Source organism: Ciconia boyciana, chromosome 5 (assembly GCF_034638445.1).
Source record: "Ciconia boyciana chromosome 5, ASM3463844v1, whole genome shotgun sequence".
Lineage (NCBI taxonomy): Eukaryota > Metazoa > Chordata > Aves > Ciconiiformes > Ciconiidae > Ciconia > Ciconia boyciana.
This window is the reverse complement of record NC_132938.1, coordinates 19636477-19658009: the sequence shown is the minus strand read 5'-3', so window position 1 is coordinate 19658009 and position 21533 is coordinate 19636477. Positions and strand designations below refer to the sequence as shown.

The following is a 21533-nucleotide window of genomic DNA, read 5'->3' as shown; positions in this document are numbered from 1 at the left end:
GGACTAAAGCTACATCAGTGTATACCCACCTCTGAATATGGTCAGGGCACACTTCAGTTGCCAACACGTGTGCCTGGGGCATCGACCAGTGATGCTGAGACCCTAATTGAAGCTCTAAAAATGCATGTGGAATTACATCTGTGGATTGAATAGAATTTAATTTCATGAATTGGTGGGTTTGCACCTGTTTTCTTGCTGTGGTGACAATGATTTTTAAGATTTTTTTTCTTGTAGCTTTGTTTAGAAATCCTCAAAGAAATAAAATATTTTATTATTATCAATTAATTTGTCTTAACAACTCTATATTATGCTTTATACATTCAGGGAAACTTTTCCATTTTGCATTTAACTTGGACTGCTGTTGTGGACGATCTTTTCAAAAAACCACATATGTTCCCTCCCCAGTCATTTCATGCCTTCCAAGTACTTCAAAACAAAGTAATTTCTGTTTTATACTGTTCTGGGAGCCTGTCAGCTGCACTGGGTAAAACAATTTGAAAATCCAGGAGTTTATAAACAACGTTTACTTTTTCCTTCCATTTACTTCTCCTAATGTCTGAAAAACCCATTTGTTTTGTGTGTGCGTGTGTGTTTTATCCCTTCTCCATTGTACTTAAATAGCGGCTTTTAAACCCTGATTTCTAAGTATGTGATTCCAAAGTCAGAACTTATAGGAATTGATCCAGATCCCTCTGACGTTAATAGGAATTTTCTTTCTTTTGTTTATTTTTTTATAGGTTTTAGTTCAGTTCTATATATTATGAATTATTAGGGATGGACATAGCTTATAGATATAATACGTATTTATATACTTCAGTGCAAAGAGACTGTTTCTGACTGAGGACTTTAGTGTGTCTCATCAATTAAAAAAAATAAAATATATATATTACCAGTACATAAAGTTGATATTCTCCAACTGTCCTTCATATTGTTTCACTATAATATATTTGACAACAAACCATGGTGGTTTTATTACAGTTTTCCATTCTAATTTTCCTGTCCACTTTTCCCTGTTCTGCTCTTTTAATTTGGGGTAAGCAACTTTAATCCAAAGATTAGTCGGCCTTTTCTGGCAAGCAGAGAAATATTGAGAGCCAGATTTGGATCCAATTGTATCCGAATACTGCATTGTTTGTTAAAAGCCTCTTAGCGACACTGGTCAGAAACCTTTCATGAACTCTTTCTTAGGTAGCAATTACTGTTATTGGTGTGTTGAAATGTAAAAGGTTTAGGAAAAAGTGTCAGATCTGATGCGTCTTTGTTTTAGGGAAGAAAAACACCAACAACAAAACATGGCGTCGGTGATACACGCTTATGTAAGGCTTTAGAAAACCAGTGTTTCAGTTCTTCATTTAGAAGTAACAGTGCTAGTGAAACTTGTATAAAGCAATTAAAAATGTCAAAGGATTAAGAAGGTCAAGGGCTCCAGCTGAGAACCATTTGCATTGGCCTCTTCTGCCCTGTTCTAAAGAAGAGATACACACTTCTGTTTTCAGTATCTCTTTACATCTACCAGCTATTTAAGGAATTTCCTTTTCAGAGACCAGAGGAGTTTAGAAACTTGTAAGGCACACTAAGATCTCTAATGCCTCAGAATTTGATGATTTTGTTGTGGGTTTTTTTGTCAAACTCTTCTTGGCAAAGTTCTTCTGAAAAGACACAGAAGATAATTACTGCTTAAGATGAGTGGCTGTAGGAAGTGGTGTAAACACGAAATACTGCAATTTGCCCAGCTCCTTCTCAGGCTAAACCCTTTGCTACGCTAAACCGGGGGCTTCTGGGAGCTATTTCATTTTGGTTCTTTCCATTAACTGTGTAGCCTCGCTGGAAGCATAAGACTTGTGTTTTAGATAGCAGACACAGAAACTATGTCATCTGACTGCAACTTTGATAATGCTTTGATGTATTGTGTCTATAATGCATTTATCTCTGCTCAGTGTGTAATACAAAGAATAGCTTGAAGATGTGCATTTGTGTTAATTATAATTTTTTAAAGGCATTCACCAAAATGTTTTATGGTCAACGCTGTCATTAAAATTAGATCAGACAGTGATTTTCTTCTGTTAAGCTTTTCCTTAATGGGTTCTTTGTCTTCTTTTAACTGTATTAGGCATTACGTAGTGCATCACCATCTAATGCAATAGAGTTGTTCTCTGTGTTTACATAGTACAGGGAAGCACTCCACGGGAAATGAAAACATATTCTTTGGTTTCTTTGGTCATGGATAAAGACTTCAACAGATCATTTTTTTGAATCGGAAACACTTCTCAGGCAAGATGGAAAACAATGAATTTATAAGGGAATAGTAAGGAATGCATGTAGCTTCCTAACGAGACTTTCTTGGAGAGATCCTAACCACAACACGTTAACTGTGCCAGAGCCAGCCTCCCACCTGTCCCAGGTCAGTGAGCGGGAGAGCAGGGGGAGCTCCCTGCACAGAGGTGCCACTGGGGGTCCTGCTACTTCATTCCGTCTGTACAGTTGCGCAGTGGCCTGGGGTTTCCATGACCTTCAGCAGGCCACAGGTCCTGTGGCCGACGCGCAAAGTGAACGCAGTGGGGAATCCTCTCCAGCTCGCCACTTGATTTCATTCCTGCTGGTGAGCCACGGGCAAGGTGGTCCTCTACTCTGACCTTGAGCAGATGCAATACCTGGCACTGCGGTGCTTCTGACAAGTCCGGGTTTTGCTGCTGGATGGGTTCTTTCCCTCCCCTCAGCAAAATGGAAATCGAAGAGTGCCGTGCTCTTGCTGGCTCCCCACCTGCTTGTGTGCTGATTCATGGAGGAGGACAGACCCGAGGCCGTGGGTCTGTGTGTGTGTTGGTGGGGGGGTGTGTTGTTGGTGGGGGGTGTGTGTTGGTGGGGGGTGTGTGTTGGTGTTGGTGTGTTGGCGGGGGGTGTGTGTTGGCGGGGGGTGTGTTGGGGTGTGTGTGTTGGGGTGTGTGTGTTGGCGGGGGTGTTGGCGGGGGTGTGTGTTGGTGTGGGTGCGTGTGTGTTGGTGTGGGGGGTGTGCTGGTGGGAGGGTGTGTGTCGGCGGGGGGGTGCGTGTGTCGGGGTGTGCCTGCGCGGGGCGGGCAGGCGGCCCGGCCCCGCCCGCCGGGCTGCGCCGCCCGCGGAGCCGCCCGGGGAGCGGGCAGCGGCTGCCGGCGGGGGTCCGGCCGCCGCGGGGGCGCCGGTGGCTGCGCCGTGCTGTGGCAGCGCCCGCAGCCCGCGCCGCTGGCTGCCGCGGGGGTGCCTTTTGCAGACGGCAGAGGTAAATCGGAGGGAGTTTGCTTGGCTGTGAGGAGGCGAGGCTTTGAACTGCCCCAGAAGTTTGCTGGCAGAAACTGTTCTCTTTATTGGCAAAGTCTTCTGTCTCTTCTCAGAGGAATACCTTATTGCTTAAGATGAGTGGCTGTAGGAAGCGGTGTAAGCGTGAAATATTGAAATTTGCCCAGTACCTTCTCAGGCTAATCACAGGTTCTCTTCACACAGGTAATGACTGTTTTTCTTTGTAGTCGAGCTGTGCAGCATGATAACAGGAAAATTGCCTAAGGTTAATACAGTGATGGCATTGTTTTATATTATAATTCCTCTCCTCTTGTAAATAATAATAAAAAAGAAATCTGTGAACTGTTTTGTGGCTGAGCATAATAAAAACAATATATAGTCTTATGTTACAGTGTTTAGACAGTGTAACATTCTTTAAGCATTTACACACCTGAATCCAAATTGGAATGTGAGCGTACGTGCTTTCGCCTGTCCACCCGTGTACATTAAAGGTAATGCAGAGTAATCCCACGATGGTCATAAAGGATAAATCTCATGCTTTTTATTTTCACTGTTTCGTGAACTGATTTACTTTGACAAGCAGACTACATTCTTTTTCTCAGAGGCTTGTTTTTGCTTAAGATGTAAATAAACTGCAGACTGTCAATATGATGTTACAGTATCTTGCTGCAAACTTTAAATAACAGTTGTGCTTTTTTCCCTTAAAGAATTTGAAACATAAATGGCTGTCAGCTTTATTTAGGTAATTTTTTTTCTGTAACCTTGGACAAATTGTACAGTACCAGATAAGATTTCTAAGCTAGACTGAACAGACAGTACAGCTTGCTTCTTAGTACTTTGGAAAACATACTTTTCTCACTATTCAGCATTTTCTGTGGCTATTCCCAACAGCTGACAAATATGATAGCTTACATGATGTCATTTTGTGTTGATAAAATATAGTTGTGCTTCTTTCTAGACTTCAACTATTTTTTTTTTCCCTTGAAAAAATCATCAAGCAGAGGTGCAAGTCCAGCATCAGCAGATAATAACCAATTATACTAACATGATTATTGAGAATTAAAAGCCATTCATTTTACAAGTATTTTGAAAGTTTCTGCTGGTGGGTTTTTTTTCAGTTCAGGCACTGATGGAAAGATTTGAAAGCAAGTTGACTCTTCAGTAATAATTTAAAGTATCGATGCATGAAATTTATCAGATTTGGGGTTATAATGCTATAAAGATCATGGCATAAACATTGGCAACCAGTACTTTATAGGATGCTTGTAACTTGTGGAAATCTGATACAGCTTTTTAGTAACTTTGAGTGTCTGGTAACATAGAATTTCCCTGACTTTATTTTCTGTACTATTCCTAGTCTGTCGTGGTTTCTCTTTTGTGAATTGTATCAATTCAGATTTCTCTGAAATGCTGGCTTCTTGCTCCTGTGGGTTGCTATGGAAATTAAGTAATATACAATGCAAGAAGAAAGCTATGTTAGAAATGAACACCAATACTCCTTCTTCACAAAGTCATCCAAGCTTTCCCTTTCCTATCTATCAAATGATGCACACTATGTTATTTTTCAGGTGGACATTTATATTACAAGCTTCCTAAGCTCACAATTCAAAACCATTTTCAAGAATTGTTGTAGATACTGATTCTTATGTTACTACTAAAAGAAGTGCTTTCATTTATAATTAAGAAGCACATTTTCAATGCTAGATTATTGGAAAGCCAAGTAGAGTGGTATGAAACATGTTTCCTTAAAAGAAACAAGCAAGCAAAAAACCCCCACTCTTAGGAACTCTTAAGAATGGAGACACTTCCTAGGAAATTTTCAGTTCATTTTTACTACAGGCAGCAGTATCTTACTACTATTATTAGGTTAATAGACTTTGTCATGTTCAAATGATGTAACAAATAAGATCAATATAATGTGATAATAATTGAACCGCTACGAGAGGAAGAGCTCCACTGTTCAGTTCTTGCATAGCCCAGTCTACTCATTAACCTCAACTGTTGCAATACCAGTTACTGTTCCCCCTGCAAAATCTAATGCGTAATTCATTATGCTCATAATTAGTTTATAATTAATGAAGATGAATGAGGAAGCCTAGTTGAAACTGTTAGAAAGTTATACTTCAATTTGTATATTAAAGATATTTCTGTTTCTATCTTGAGCATTCAAAAATGTAGGATAGCTATCAGAAACAAAAATGTGTGCTTATTTAGCTTTTTATATGCAGGCAATGTGCTCACTCAGGTGACCAATTATTTTCAAAATGTAGAGGTTTACTAAGGAGCACAATGTTGAATATAATTTAACTTCCTGTTGATACGATTTGGCCCCTGGTTTCTCTTTCAGGCGTTCTTGGATGTTTAAATTATACTTAATATTAAGTTGGAACTACACATTGTTGAAAGCACATGCCCTGAATCTAATCCATTCCTCCTTTCTGTATGGGTAGGCATGTTGAATATATACTTAATCTACATCAGTATAGATCGGTACAAGCTCTGCTGCAGTTGGTGTGATTACATTGATTAGAAAACAAGAGAAAGTGAGCTAGGAGGGAGACTGAGTTTACTGGCTGTAGGCCCAGCTAAGAAGCTAAGAAGTCACTGTTGACTCCTGGTTTTACTGCTCACATTTCATAGCCATTTACAGCACTATGGACCTGTTCTGTGGTGAATCTCAATACTTAAAATAAAAATTATCTCATATAGCTGCCTGTGATAGTACATAAACATGGACTTGTGCTTAATAGTCAACTCAGCTGTAACCAATATTAATGAAACAACCCCCTTGCTTGAACGTAAATGCTGCATAAATCTTTACAATGGGTTTTAAGAGGCAATCTCTGCCTGAATACATCCAGATCTCTTCCAATTTTTTTTTTTACAGCATATTACTATGATTGACAGCAAAACGTAGTGAAATGTAGTGAAAAGAAATAGTCTTTTAAACAAAGGGTTTTTTTATTTTCCATAATTTCTGCTATATATTAAGTTGATGTGTTTCCACAACTGAAACAGACTCCCTCAAATACTTGAAGACAGCGTTTCTCAAATGTCATACCAGTTCCTACTCTATTGCCTGCTGCCTCTCGAGGTGTGTTGGAAGTACCTGTTCTTTGAAACATTGTCATAAAGAACTTAGCGCTGCAATTGAGGAGCATGTTTCAGTTTTCAGATGCAACATGAATTTGTATATTATAAATAATGAGATAAATCATTGAGAGATCAAGGAATAGATTGTAATTTATTTTGACATGGATAAAACATAATTTCAGAGCAATGGCTAGGAAGTTTCTCTTAACTGTCACAAGTGATAGAGTATGAGGCTTAAAGAGATTGATAGAAACAAAACTGTCATTGACTTCAGTGGTAAATTTTCACACTTATGTCCTTTTCAGGCATGTTCATATTAAATGCCTGTCATAAGGGAGGCTAGGTTTTCCTGGACAGATTCAAATTCCCAGTTAGCATGTGCATTTCCAAAGAAAGAAGGGAGAGGAGAACAACTCTAGCTGTGGAAATTGTACTCTTCCTCTAACAAACTGAAGGAATCTCACTCTTCTAGGCTTATGTAAATAAAGCTATGGATTTTTTTTAATTTTTTTTAATCTATAGATTGATGCCATTGGTGTAAAATAACACTGATCACAGGCTTGAGATTTTTCTTAGTTAAAAAAAAAAAAATCTATGTTAATGTGGGATGTACTTTTTTATGGCACTTTCTTTGAGAACCCAGATTACCAGAAGGTAATGTTTAGTCTTTAATTTTGCCTGTTTGTGCACAGAAATATTTTCTAGCCTACTGCCAATAGGAAGACATCATCTGAGCACAGACTTCTTTTCCCTGAAGGTGTGGGAGACACTAGCACAGGCATCCAGGGGCTCACAGCAGTATTCCTGTGACTGTTGCAGATCACCTGCCTACCAATGCCTAAAGTCCAAGTCTGTTTGAGACAGCAGTTTATTATGAATGTTTTCCAAGGCTGCTCACTTTATTGGCACATAGATTTATTAGATGTCCTCCTCCTGAACTTTGGAAATACAGGGTATATAAATTCCTATTGGTTAGGCTGCCTGCCAGGGAAGGAGAAGATCTGTGTTGCTGACTGCTTAGCCTGAAGAGGACTGAGATGTCTCCTCCATGTCCAAGGAGAATGTCCGCACTTCCAAAATCTGGTCGCATGGGTAAGAGCCCTCTGCATTTCTTAATCCATCATATAGCAAGGCACATAAACATCACAGGGCCAGATAGAGGTCGACCAGATAGAGGTGGTAACAGGGAGCCTAACTCTTTTCTGATGATTAGGGAATCCATCTGGGAGTGAGTAGACCTGAGGTTTAAACTCCACTCTGTGAAATCGCTCAAAGAGATCTGTAACTGTCCTAAGAGCAAGTATCATCGTCACACCACTTCTTGATGTTCATCTTCAGCAGAGAACGTCTAAGAATAGGTCCCAACCACATGGAGATCCCATATGGTTTGTGCTGGCTCTCTGTCACGGATGGATTGAAACACCGTGAAGGGGGTGCCTCATTTCATGACCCAGTTCAGGAAAAGAGGGAAATACTGAGACTGAATGTCCCACTAGACAAGTTTCCTGCCTTGTTCCCTTTCCTAGCACATTCTACAACAACAAATTCATGAGGTGATTTTTAAATTTCATTCTAGGTTCCAGGGCGTGATGTGGATTCCATGGTTATTATAATAAAAAGTTTCAGCTCAAGTCTTCAATTTTAGATGTGCATGTTGTGAATGCATTGATGGAATGATTCTTAAAAATCAGGGTGATATACTGGGATTTTTACTCTTGGAGTGATGCTTTCTACAAAAGTTAGCAGAAGATGGGATCTGGCTTTTGGGTTGTGAATGTAAAACTCTTAGCCTTACTAGGAATATATCAGGGTTGTCCCATTATGAACTTTTTCAGTTAAGCTGTGGAAAGTTTAAAAATGAATGCTTAAAAACCTAGAGATTAATTCAAATATTTTACAAGAAGGTAATAGTCTAGTTAGTGATAGTAGGTAAATATTCCAGAATAACTTTTTTTTTACAGTCAAGAGGTTATGTGAAAAAGAATATTGAGACTAATTAGCTTTTAACTCTTACATGTAATTATACTGCATTTTTCCTCTTCTCAGATTTAAAGCATGAAACTTAAAACCAGTTCATATTTAATCTGTGCACAATGATCTTAAATATGGCAAATGAAATTATTTCAACAATTGATTAAATCATTTTCCCAGTCTTAGGAAGACGTACTAGAGATGAAAAAGTATTGTACTTCTAATGCAAAAAAAAGTTTCTCCTTTAATAAAATTGATCCTGAAATGAATTTAGTGTACCTTTCTCTACGTAGTCACTTTCTGCATAGCTTTATGAATGAGTGATGTGAAATCTGGATGGTTTAAATAGGTGTAGGAAACAACTGTCACTCTGTCTCTCGGATGGTCTCTTCAGACCTTGAAGTTGAATAACAATGAGGGAAATATTCCTGAATTATTAACATTAATTTTACTACTTCTATTTTCTAGTAGTCTGGTTTCCTCCATGTTGTTTTGGCTGGTTAATTTCTGTTTGTGATCACAAGGTCACAAAAACTGGAAAGTCACAAAAACTATTCAGTGAAGCCAAAAATCTGGAATTACCATTAACTGATTATTTAATGTGAATATTCATAAGACATTTTGCTTCCAGTTTCCCAAGTGGAAGGCAGAATATTCTTATGAATTTGTAAAAGAAATCTGTAAAATTGACTTTTTTTTTTATAGTTGGCAACATTTATGTAACAGCACTTAAAACTGCAGAGCAGGTAGTCTCCATACGTGCTGCCAATTCTAATACATGCTGCTTAATTAAGTAAGTTCAGAGGAACTTAGAGATTTTGGCAGACAAGCAGTGGAGGATAACAAATCAGAGGGCTGCAGCAGGTACAGTCCCCAGGCATCTGCCTGTCTCTGACACAAGTTGCTGCTAAGGACCCCTGAGCTGCTCGTTTGTCAAAGCCCGTCCTGCTCCAGGTCCCGGCCAGGCAAGCGCAGGTACACGGCTGCTGCCTCTGCACTGCTTCACCGTGCTGCGCCGAAGGCTGGCTGGGCAGTTCAGACACTGATTAATGGGTCGATCAAACACCTTTTGGGCCAGTGATGTCTGACAGGTTGGCTGAGGAATTTAAAAGCTCCAGTTCTCTAGTTCTAGTCTTCTGAATTTCTGAGCTTGAAAGTGAGAGGTGCTTCATGTCCTCAGCAAATAGAGCTGTGCTTTTGCTAAGATACTTGGTGTGATACAATGTGGAAAAACAGATCCACGTGGCCCTTTAGCATCTATCCCCAAATCTATTTCCTTTAGAGACTTTAGGAGTTGTGGCTCTACAGAAAGGCTTTTTTTTTTTTTTTATGCTTCCTGAGTCAGTTTTTACTGAAAGTGATATGACGAACTGAAAAGAATTATCAAATGAAACTTCCTTGCATCTTTCCCCTTAGATGGGATTTCTAGCAAGAGTACATTTTTCATAGCCAGGGCTTTGCCCTCTGAAAACTTCTTCAGGTAAACTGTGCAAGACTGACAACTGAATAAAAAACAAGCTTGGAAAATAGAAATGGGAATATGTGAAGCATTTGGTTAATGGATTTTGTGATGGTATAAAGGTTTACTAGAAAAGGAAAAAAATTACAAATAAACCAAGTTGTTAAATTCTGGTTCAGTTTTGATTTCATGTTTAATTGTATTGATGTAACCTTCTGAAAGACCGATGATGATTTTTGCTTCACTTAGGTTTATTAGCTTAATACATGGTAAAATAAATGAATGAGAAACTACACTCACTTGTTAAGGCTACCTCTGAGTCACAGGAATATTTTTGTAATTTCTGAAAGTGAAGATTAAAGGAAATTATGTAAGAACTGCAGCTATTCATGAGAAAGCATGAAAGGGAATAAATAATTTCCAGCTGTCCTCACAAAAGAAACAGAAGTGTAAGAAATACATTGCTGTACTGTATCCAACTGAACAAAGTAAAGAAGTGGAAATAAGCCATCACCTTTACATAAGCAAAATGGTCTTTAAAGCAAGTTGTGCAATTGGATCTATCTCAACAAAGCTGTGGAGCATGTGTTAGAGCATTTTGATTGAAACGAGGCCTACAAATGCTCATAGACGTCTGTGATCTGTTAACCACGGAGAGGCAATACAACTAGGCAACAGAAAATGGAGGCTTTTTATCTTTTCAGGAGTCTCTGCCTTTTTGGTAAATCTTTGCCTTCTGAGGTACTAGCAGGGGATTCTCACAAACCAGAAGCACCAGAAACTATTTGGTTAGATGATGGCCCCCGAGTCCCATGCAAGTGAACTTGATGTTTCCCAGAACTGTTCCATGGATGTCCATGCACCAACTCTAAGACACTCCTGAAGTCAGCTAAGAAAAGCAAGGCTTCTGTCAGTACTCAGCATCTCCCAAGCAAAGGAGATGGCAAATCAACAAATGCTGAAAAACTAGTATGAAACGTTAGAAGATGAACTTTTGGTAGTTTGTATCTGGATGTTGCATCTGCCCTTGTCTAATACAGGGTTTATATGCATTTAAAGATCAGTTGCTTGTCAGATATCTTTGAAGAGTTGTTTGGCTTTTTTAACTTTAAAATCACAAGTAGAATGCCATACTTATCACAGTGAGTAATTAAGGTAATTCAGCTGTTAGTACATTGCACTTTTACACTTGGACCTCTGCTTGGTTCCCTTTCTTTTCCAAACCTTGTAATGAAAGCATGTGTGCAGACCCAGTGACGGAGGACCCCATCACTCTGCTGGCTTGGGGCATCCTGCTTCTTGCCAGAGCACCAAGAGCTGCAGCCATGGCTCTCACTGCTTGCTCTTTCAGCCCTTTCCAAACTTCTTCCCATACTGGCCTGTGCTGAGCTGTCATGGGCTCCTTCCTAAGCAGGAGACATGCTATGCTCATCTCTTCTCCATTCTTGTATGATTTCATGAGGTGATTTTAGTGCTGTGACTGCAAAGCTGTCTCTGCTCTAGGGTGAATTTGACTAAGTGGGAAAATGAGGCCTATCAAGCAGGCAGTTTAATTGTGCTCTTGCCCTGCTCTCACAACGGAGCAGTCACCGTGCTGTTCCCTCCAGGGACATCTTGCTGTGAGTTTAGGGCACACCATGGCACATCAGAAGTCTTCTGGTAAAGAACTGTGTTAGCACGCAGGAGTATGCTACCAGCTGAATAAGCCTGGCTTTGTTCTCTCAATGTATTTATAAATTCTTGTTAAAAAGCAGCAGTGGACAAAAAGACAGCAGTGGAGTTTTCTATGTGTTTTTTTTTCCTTGTACTTCAAACTGTTTTGTTTGTACAGAAACTGTACTTCAAACAGGGTAAAAGAGAAGAAAGCTTTTGCTTTGTCCTGTTTAAGAAGAGGAATATCTCTCATGCAAGACTGTATTATATGAACCCCCTAAAAATGCTTCTGCATTTCTTTTCACTGATGCCATAATGGAACAATTTTCAGATGGTGATGCACTGATGTATGTCCGCTGTAATGAAATTTCATTTCTCAAATATTTTCTTGTAGCACAAAGAGAGGATTTTTGGGGGAGAAATAGTACAGGGTAGACTCTTGAGAGAAGAGAATTTACAGCACTGTTTACTCTGCATAAATCCATAAAAAAATTTTGCTGCTTAATTACCCTACAGTGTGTAATGAAGAAAGCAGAGTGAAGAAATTTTACTCTAATGAGTTCTCAGCACCATCTCCCTGATGACATTTTAAAATTTTCCTCATCAGTTCTAATGTAACCATAGAATTTCTACCATTTTCTTCAGTTCTCTACTTTGATTTCATAGGATGATATTCTGAAATATAGAGCCAAACTGTAATAAAAGGACTTTGCTCATCATTAAACATCTAACAATGATGCTCATCTCCAGCCAGAGATGAAGGAGCAGTTACAGGTGACTGTTGGACAAAATCTATAAATAGAGGAAGAACAATGATTTGAAAGCTTTATTCAAGGCTGCTTTGTTATTATGGGGTTAATAGGGAACCTTAACAACCAGGGAAGATGAATTACCATTTTTTAATGTAGGTTAATAATGGTCCATTAACTTCTATTGAAAATACATGTAAAATAAAATGAGAAGTAGAATAAATTAAAAGAAAACAATAATCAAAAATATCAAAATAATCCTCAACAACATGAGACAAATAGAGCAGGTGAAAAGGATGTTCCTCTTTTTATGCAAATAGGATCTAAAATAAAATTATTTTAAAAGGAGCTTGTAGCTTGAAGATGTCATGAAAAAGCTAAAATGTCAACATTCATGGGAAAATATGGGTTTCGTGTGTTTCCAAATGCAGGGATTTTTTGTCTTGCTGAAATATTTCTTCTTCTGATACCAAATCAGTATTGTTCATCAACCTGATTAGTCTTTTTCCATTTTTTTTTAATGGAAAAGAATTCCAGATTTAAGGTCCTCATCTCTCTCTGTTGCCTGTGAGGTAGTTTGAACCTTGAGGGTCTCAGATATTTTTCATATACAGAGGTGCAATGTTCTCTCTCTATATATAATTGCGCAAGTTCTAATGTGCAAGGGTGAAATCTCTGTCATGTCCTGCTTAGGGAAAGAAGCGTCATTAATTTCAAAGAAACCAATCAAGATTTCATTTGAAGTTCTGCATTGTACTTTATGCTTTCTCAATTTCCTCATTAGCATTGATAACTTTTGCCAGTGCAGTCTTGGTATTAGTCTACCTCAGAGAGAAATCACTTTTCTGGAAGGGTGTGGTGGATGCAGAAATGTTACAAAGTTGGATTTTGAGTAGGTTTCATCCTACTAGTTGACTGAGACTCCTAAATGTAAAATATCAGACACTGAGAGAAAAATACCTTAAAAAAACAACTAAACAAGAAAAAAACCAAACTTTATTTTTTTTTTTTTTTAAGTCCTCTTGGCAAATATATCAGTTGAATTTTGCCTGAGTCCTTTTATAATGTTGGTAGGATTTTTGGTTTATCGTGTGGTTGAGTACCTGGCTTTTGAAAACACCTTTTTTTATGTTATCTTAAAGAAATAGGACCCCTTCTACAGGCTTTTTGTTTAGAAGTAGACTATGCTATAGAGAGTACTCTGAGACAAAAGACCAAGATGTATGGAACTTAGCAGCAGTTAGCTTAAAAGAAATTCTGGGAAATGCTGAGAATGTCATAACTTAGTGTACTTATGCTACATTCTGCTTCAAGCTGGAGCAGATTATAAATATTTTTTTGTTCACCCAAAAAATCAGTCCTAGGTATATACCTCTCATGCTGCAGTTGCAGACCTACTGCGAACTTCCAGCGATTTTGTAGACGATCACTCAGATTTTATGTAATTAATTAGAAAATGTAGGATAATAAATCACTGCTAATCAGTCACAAATTATAAGTTTTCCCTTTTTCAGAAAAGGGTCTAGATAGGCTGCCTTTGCTTCCCCCAATTTGCATACCTCTCTCTTCCCTTAAGCAGTATCTGCAAAACTCAGTGTTGTGCAAAGTGTTTCAACTTCAAATTTTATAATCCTGCATATGGCAGATTGACTGAACATCACAGCAGACTGAAGCAGTAGTGAAAAATCTGTGTGGACAGAAGGATATGTTGAAGTAGGGGATCTAAAGGCAATACCCTAATCTTTAAACATATTCTCCTGAATATGTTTAAATATTTCACTCAGACGTCCCATTTTTTTAACACATTAACTCCATCATATAACCTATTTCAAAAAGTTTTTTTTTCCAGATCCTTCCAAAAGAGTTTTCTTTGAAGTCTTAAGATTTCTTGTGGTATGTTAATGGGAAAAGGACAAAGTTACCATGCTGCATACCATTTCTTTTGAAAAGATTGCTTGAGTTTTTATTCTCTCATTCCAAATCTGAATCTTAATTATAATGAAAGATACAGTTCAGCTTCTCTTACAAATGACACATTGAAAAGCATCCCATAGCCATCCTTAATGATCTTCCTTTGGAAGTCCTACGTTCTGTAACATTCTTGTAAGAGTGCAAACTACTGACATAATTTATAAGGGTAATATTAAAACTTCAGCTGTATGTAGGACACAGCACTTGACATTTCATTTAAAAATACTCTTAAAGGAACTCTTAGAAAGTTACCAAATTTTGCACACAAAATGTTAGGAAATGGCACCATTAAGACTATCTCATCCTTATGCAATAAATTGCAGTTCTTAACTGTGTGTGTACTTTTCCTTGGATCATTGTACAGAGTAACTTGGAGTACAGAAGCAATAAGGAGTAGAGTATACTTAGAGTAGAAATTTGAATGCAAACTTTAATAAATACTACCTTACAATACACAGACTGTTTTTCAGTTGTTGAGGTTTTGTTCATTTTATAGGGACTTTCTATTGTAGACAGATTTTGTGCAATGATTCTCAAAGACAATAAAATAGATAAAATTCAATGTAGATTAATGTGAAGTGGTGCATGCTGGGCAAAATGAGCTTTATGTCTAAATGGATAGGTGGTGAGCTTACTATTACCAGTCAGGAATGAAAGCCTGGCTTTCATTCATTTAACACTGATAAACCTGTGAAACTCCTTACTAACGGGTGTTGTAAGTGCAAAAAGTTCTGCATGAGTTCAGAGGGACAAGCTGGGCAAGCACTTGGAAAACAAATCTGTTGGGAGTCACTCACTAGATTAACTGTAGCATTTGTAAGAAATCCCCTGAAATTAAAATAGTCCATGGCTAGGAAAGTGTTAGGGGAAAATATTCAATATGCTTGTCCTGCTTCTCCTCTTCTCTGGGCATATAAATAGCTGCTGCTGAAGACAGGATATTGTGCTAGATGGATCCTTAGTCTGAACCAATACAATCATTCTTATGTTTTTATGTTGAAATAAACTTCTCTGCAATTAGGATAATATCACAGCTTCAAAGGATGGTAGAGTATCACAGTTTAACAGTTGTAACCCCGGCCTCTTCCTAAAAAGTGTTCTCAACTAAATCATCTCTCCTGAGCTCCTTCCTCCAATCACCAGAAGTTTAAAACAGGTAGTTTGCATGGAGTTATAAACCAAATATGAAGTCAGTTGAAACATATTTTTCAGACAGTAGAATTAAAAGAATCATTGCATGTGCTTTTTTTTAATATCTTGGGTTTGTTAGGCTTCACATATGGAATAGCCTTAGAATAAGTTCTAGGACCTAATATATATATATATATATATATATATATATATTCCCCCCCCCCCCCCCGGAGTGAAAATAATGCTCTTATTCTGTTGTCATAGTGTTGACTATGAATGAGAGTATGAATGATTATGTTTGAAGACCTAATGCAAATCAACAAGACTAGCCTTAAGTCTAAATATTTTCCTACCCCTTCAGGCAATTTTGCTCTTTAATGTCCTGAAAAGGGATTAGAAACTTACTGATGGAAGAAAAGAGGAGTATGTAACAGCTAAAGCAGGGATAACTAGGGAAGGTGGACTCATCAGTAGCAGTGTCAATAAATGATCATTCAAATGAAGGTATTAAAACATATAATGAAAACCCCTGTATTTTTTGATCTGTTTCATAGTGTTATTTGTGGCTGTTAAGTGAAAGATGCAAGCTAGGAATAAAAATGAGAAACCCTGACAATTTTATTCACTCAAATATGACAATATATGCATATGCTTTTAGATGACTGTGGAAATAGTACGTAATTTAACTTTTAGTTTAATGAATGGCAAAACTCTTCAAAACTGGGATAACCACATGTTCCTATTTAACAAACAGTCTGCAAGGGCTATCTTGAATGTGAATCTGCATTAACAAAAAATATTTTCCCCATTTAATAGTTTAATTTTTGAATTCTGTGAGAATATTGAGGTAGATGATGGTCAATTCAGTACCATGTTTGGATATAAAGTAGATAGACATTCTGGAAAATGGCAGTAAAATGTTGCCTTGGAATTACATGGGCACTGAACTATGTGCTAACAGCACTTCAGTCTTTAACTCGTTACTCTATGTGACTGGCTCTGGTACAGCCAAATAGAAACGATAGAACTGATAAAACTTAACACCGATTTGTGGCCATGGCGAAAGCCAACTTTATGTGCAATAACATAGTGACACCAGTCATCACACACCTCTGTTCTCTTTCCCAGTGTGGTGGCCTTTACTTGCTTTAAGGTGTTTTCAGACTATATGTATTTTTAACATTTATCGTTTCTGTGTATAACCCAATTCATTTAAGTTCTACTTGTAGATTTTTATGTGTCTCTGAATTTGTTTAGATATTGACTAAATAGAGTGACACACACATTGTGACACTGAACTCTTAATTTGCCTCTTGTCTCTTCGTAATGACAGCCTGTCAGGGAAGACAACGCAATTCACTTTAATACCTCTTTCAATTCCAAAATTGAAATACTTACTTTGAAGTAATTTAAAAAAAACAAACAACAAACCAACAACTATCTGGAATTGAACTCCTGAACATTCCACTGCAAAAAGCTGTCCAGATTAGATCAGTTGGTTCTCTAAACGTTGACTAAGATACTACCTTTAGATTCTGTTTTTTCAGTACCAATTTACCTCTTTGTATTTTTAACTGAAGTCTGTAGCATGGTGAAAGTATGTGTACACTTTGACCTTTATATGGGGATCACTCCACCAAAAAACTGCAAGAAATTAAAGAAGATTTTGTTTTCCAAACATCTTTTTAAAGCTATGGCAGGTATTCTTAGGGACCCTGTATTGAACTCTAATGTGTCGTTAATTCTGCATTTGAAGTTCTATTCCAAATAATATTGATACCATAATTTTACAAATGAAGTTTTGTCATTACTGTGTCTTCAGAATACATAATCTGAAAATAAGCATATACAGTATTATTGGGGGGGGGTGTCACATAGGCTCTATGGATTTTAAAACTGGTAATACTTTGATTTACACTCTTGAACATTTTATAGAGTGCCCATCTAGGCAATGTAATTAAATTTAAATATAAATTAAAAGTGTCTGGGATAGGGGAAAAAAGTCTATTTTCATCAGCACCCATACTTCATTAATTTAGGAAATTGAATAAATCTGAAATGAGGTACTAAATTTTGTGTCTCCATTAGTCTGCTTTTTATTGGCAGGTTTGTTATTCTTTAAATCCCTTTTATGAGGCATGTGATTAAAATCAAACAGCATTTAGTATTTGTGACGTGCAGGCCTTTCTGTGTGCAGCCATGGTAAACTTCAGTTAATTTCAGGAAAAATAAGTGACAGCTGATCATTTATATTTGATTTATGGTAATATTTGTAAAGGTCACCAGAAAGGAGATTCCTTAGTCAACTCTGAAAATAGGAATTAGGCTTTTATGTCATTTACTCCTCAAAAGTTTGTCTGTAGGTTCTTCAGTCTAATGGCTACATTTCATTATGTTAGTTGGAGAATTTCTTAAAAATCCCAGGTCAGATTTTCTCCTCAGCTGAGTCCTTTGGGACAAGGAGATGACGTGAGATGGGGGCTCTGGTTTCTGCAGGACTTGAGAGAGCAGAGTTGCTGGTGGAATGTGGTACTGACACACGCACTCAGGTGCATCCAGCTTGAAGGAAAAAAATTCAAGCTCGTTTTTAATCAAGTAGAGTACGTACAGTAACTGCTAATGTTGAAGATTTAGATTATCCTGGATTATGGAAAAGTTATGATTTTTTCATTTATTAAAATATATTATATATTCAAAATGTATAAGTACACCCGCTTTTAAACCAACTCCCTTTTAAACAAACTTTCTTCATGTTCACTCACTAGTTTTAAATGCGCTCATATTCAGGCATGTCTTATGTCAGGCATGGTCAGTACTCTGACTGCCTAATTCACTAGCAATGATGCCTCTGGAATCCTTGACAGTAAAATCTGTAGAACTTTCTGTAGAAAATACATATGAAATTACTTAAATACTGTAAATGTGAGTCTAATGATTATATACATTTAGTCAGTTACCCCAAAATATCATATGTTTGTTTCCAGACAAACAAATATTAAACACCAGTGATAAGCTGCTCTTGAATTGCTATACTGCAGCCTAACACAACTTCTGTAAACTTCTTCCATTATCAGTTCAGGAAAGGAACTACAATATAAGAGAAATCTAAGGAATTGTCTTAATGTGCAGATTTAATCAAATTAAGTAAAACTGCTACATTTCAGAAGAATCAGAACTGAAGTGACCTTATTTTAATTTAACATAATTCATTTCTCAAGAAAATTAAACCAAAGTCTATTTTAATTCTGAATGAGAGGGTCTCAACAGAGACTGAATTAATTTTAACTATTCCACCTTACTGATTAATTAATATTTAACTTTCTTGAGTAGCCTGTGTGCACAGCTCCTCAGGAGCCCTGAAAAGGTGGCAGGGCTTTTTAGCGAGGACAAGAAGATTTTTAATTTCTTCAATCAGCTAATAACTTTTAAAAATGCAGCCAAACAAAGAGAATTAGATGGAAATTGATGCCAAAGAGAAGGGAAAATATAAAACAAGACTTTAAGAAAAACCTACCTGAAGTAAAACAGTTGCACATACCCAGGAGAGTGAGGGTGAGGAGGGAAGATGGAGGGGAAGGAAGAGTACGAGTGACACTAGTATATAAAAATGTGCATATATGCACATACGCTGATACATCTATGTTACTGTGTACCAGATTCATCCTTGGTATAAAGCCATTGGCAAATCTATACCAATGAAGAGTTTGGACCAAGAGAAATAGTTAGGGGACAGCATGGTGTCATGTCTTCACTCTCAGCACTCTGAAGCTGTAAGATTGAGAGCAAAATTACCAAACTCATGATTTTTCTAAAATGCAATGTAGAAATATTTATTCCTTCAAATGGGGAAGACTGAGATGCTGGCGGTGGCTGACAGTCACTGCTCCCGTTCAGTGTGACGCATCTGTTGCCCTGACTGCTGGTTTTTGAAATTTCATCACGATTCAGGCCCTCTCCCTCTCACTGCACACGGGTGAATCCGAGTGCCACCACATAGCCGATGTCCACGTTCACAGTGCTCTGAAACTTTAATGGTGAGTGACAGACATGATGGAAACAGCAGAGCATTCCTGCCCATGTGAAGACTTACCAGATGAAGTGCTTGAAGGTCCTCAAATAACTGCTGTAATCTATTGTGAGAAACTAATTGAATTGTATGTATTGCTTACAGGAAGTTCTGGACTGGTCTATTAAAATACTTACCTGTTGTCTGTACAGTATCATACTGTGTCAGTAATTGAAATGTCATCCTGTTGAGACAGCACAGGAATAAGGCCAGTTCTTTCACGACTAGTCTGCTGAAATGTTTGTATCAATCAAGTCATGGCATATAGCAAAAGTTGTTCATTTTCATCAGGGAGAAAAATACCCTCCAATAGGTGACAGAATTCTCCTAAGTGTTCTTCTTGTCACTATAAACAGACAATTTGCTATGTGCCCCCATTTTTTTTTTTTAAGAGTATGAATAATAGTTTATATTCTGTCTTACCAGGTAGAGTTCATCAGTGAGCAGAGAAGGAAAATACCATGTAATAACAGAAAATAGAGTACCTAGAATTTTCAGTGCTTTTATGTTGACTGTTTACTTCAATATAAGAAGGACATTTATTTAAATACATGTATTGAAGCATGCTATTTTAGCTGCATTGCTACTGATCTAAGTGAGCAAATTTAGATTTTCTTTCTATCACAGCTTACCCATAAGATAACTAGGTCCTGTCTCATTGTATGTATGGGTATATGAACAAAAAATAAATTTGTGTTAGACTTTTTTTTTACAACACTATTCTTTCCAAGCAATGCAATATCTACGCTTGTATTCTGTGCTACTAGTTTTTTACGTTTAGTTAATCTGCATCAAATACTAGATTTGGAGTCCCAAAGTACTATTGCAAAGTATTGCAACACAACTACTTAAAAATAGGACCAAAATGTAACCTGGAGATGAGTCATTCCACACTTAAATAGATTGAGTAAGGCACTGGGACTCTGTAACTACCTCTAAACCTACCTGGAGGTGCGTTGGCCAACTTTAAAGTCTGACAGGGCAAAGGATAAGAGGCAGAAATGGTTGCACCACAGTGAATCAGAAACATGAAGTACAGATCATGGAGTGCCTATGGATCTGGGAGATGTGAGAGGGGATGTGCAATGCTGGGGCATTAGCAAGCTGGGCCATAGAGGAGATGAATTTGAAGGAAAAAGCCTTCAAACACATATAATTGTGTCTAGAGGGCATGGGAAAGGTGGTGACTGGTGGAATATATCATTAATATATCCATGTTTCTGCCCACTTACATGCTGAAGCAGTATGGAAGACCTTCACTGCACTTACAGCTCCCTGCAGATTGAATATGGTATAGGAAGCACCGCTGAAGGTCAGTAGTTAGGAGGCTAAGTAGTGCTCAGCTTAGATTTTCTGAATTAGCTGAATTATCTATGTCCATTTAAGTATCACTTATTTTGGCTCTTTCCAGTGGGATAGGTTTGAACTGGCAAAACTGATATTAGATACTAAGATTTCAAATTATTTTTCTTGAAGTTCACAGTGGTTTCTTCAAGTAGTGCAGGCACCTGTTTACATACAGTTAAGTGCTTTGTCTTTTGCTGCTTTCTACTAAGTCCTTTTTAGCCTAGAGAATCCAGGACGTCTTGTAGTACTTACAAATGTAGTAAACTTCTGTTTTAACAGTTCTATATGCTTGGTCTTCAATTCTTTAATACTTTTGTAATAATTCTAAACATTTTGTTTGCCTTTTTTTTAAGTGCTGCTAAGCTAATGTTTTCTTAGAAGTAAGAATTACAAGAATAAGTTTGCATTTTTCAGTTGTCGTAGTCTGTAGTGAGTTCAGCCCCCTATGGTGTGAGATAAAGTTGGTTTTCCTACCTGCCTCATGTTAAGTTGGCTATGTTGTTTCATCTGCCTGCTGTCTTTCAGCACTTCATCCCCCACTCACTCAGTTCCATGTGGTACTTCTGCAGTTCTTGGACTAACCCTTCACTGAATATCATAAACAGATTTTGCTAGCTTCATTATTCATCCTCTTTTTCTGAACACTTATGGATGTGTTGAACATTAGGAGCTTCAGCATTGACCCTACAGGGACTCCTCCATTGTAACCTTCCTCTGCTGTGATGTCTGACCAGTTATTTCTACTCCATTTCCTGCCTTTGTCCTTTTTTTTTTTTAACCTATCTGTAAAGCCTGCTCTAATAAGTCATCTTTTTTTTGCTGT

General features: G+C 37.6%; 1 protein-coding gene across 1 annotated transcript in view; it reads left to right on the top strand.

The window, feature by feature from the left end:
* The first annotated feature begins 3386 nt into the window (after positions 1-3386).
* Positions 3387-21533, top strand: part of KCNIP4 (potassium voltage-gated channel interacting protein 4) — a 358211-nt gene continuing 340064 nt past the window's right edge. Inside the window, exon 1 of the mRNA XM_072861789.1 lies at positions 3387-3474. Within this exon, the coding sequence (XP_072717890.1) occupies positions 3387-3474 (88 nt within the window). The remainder of the gene's footprint in view (positions 3475-21533) is intronic.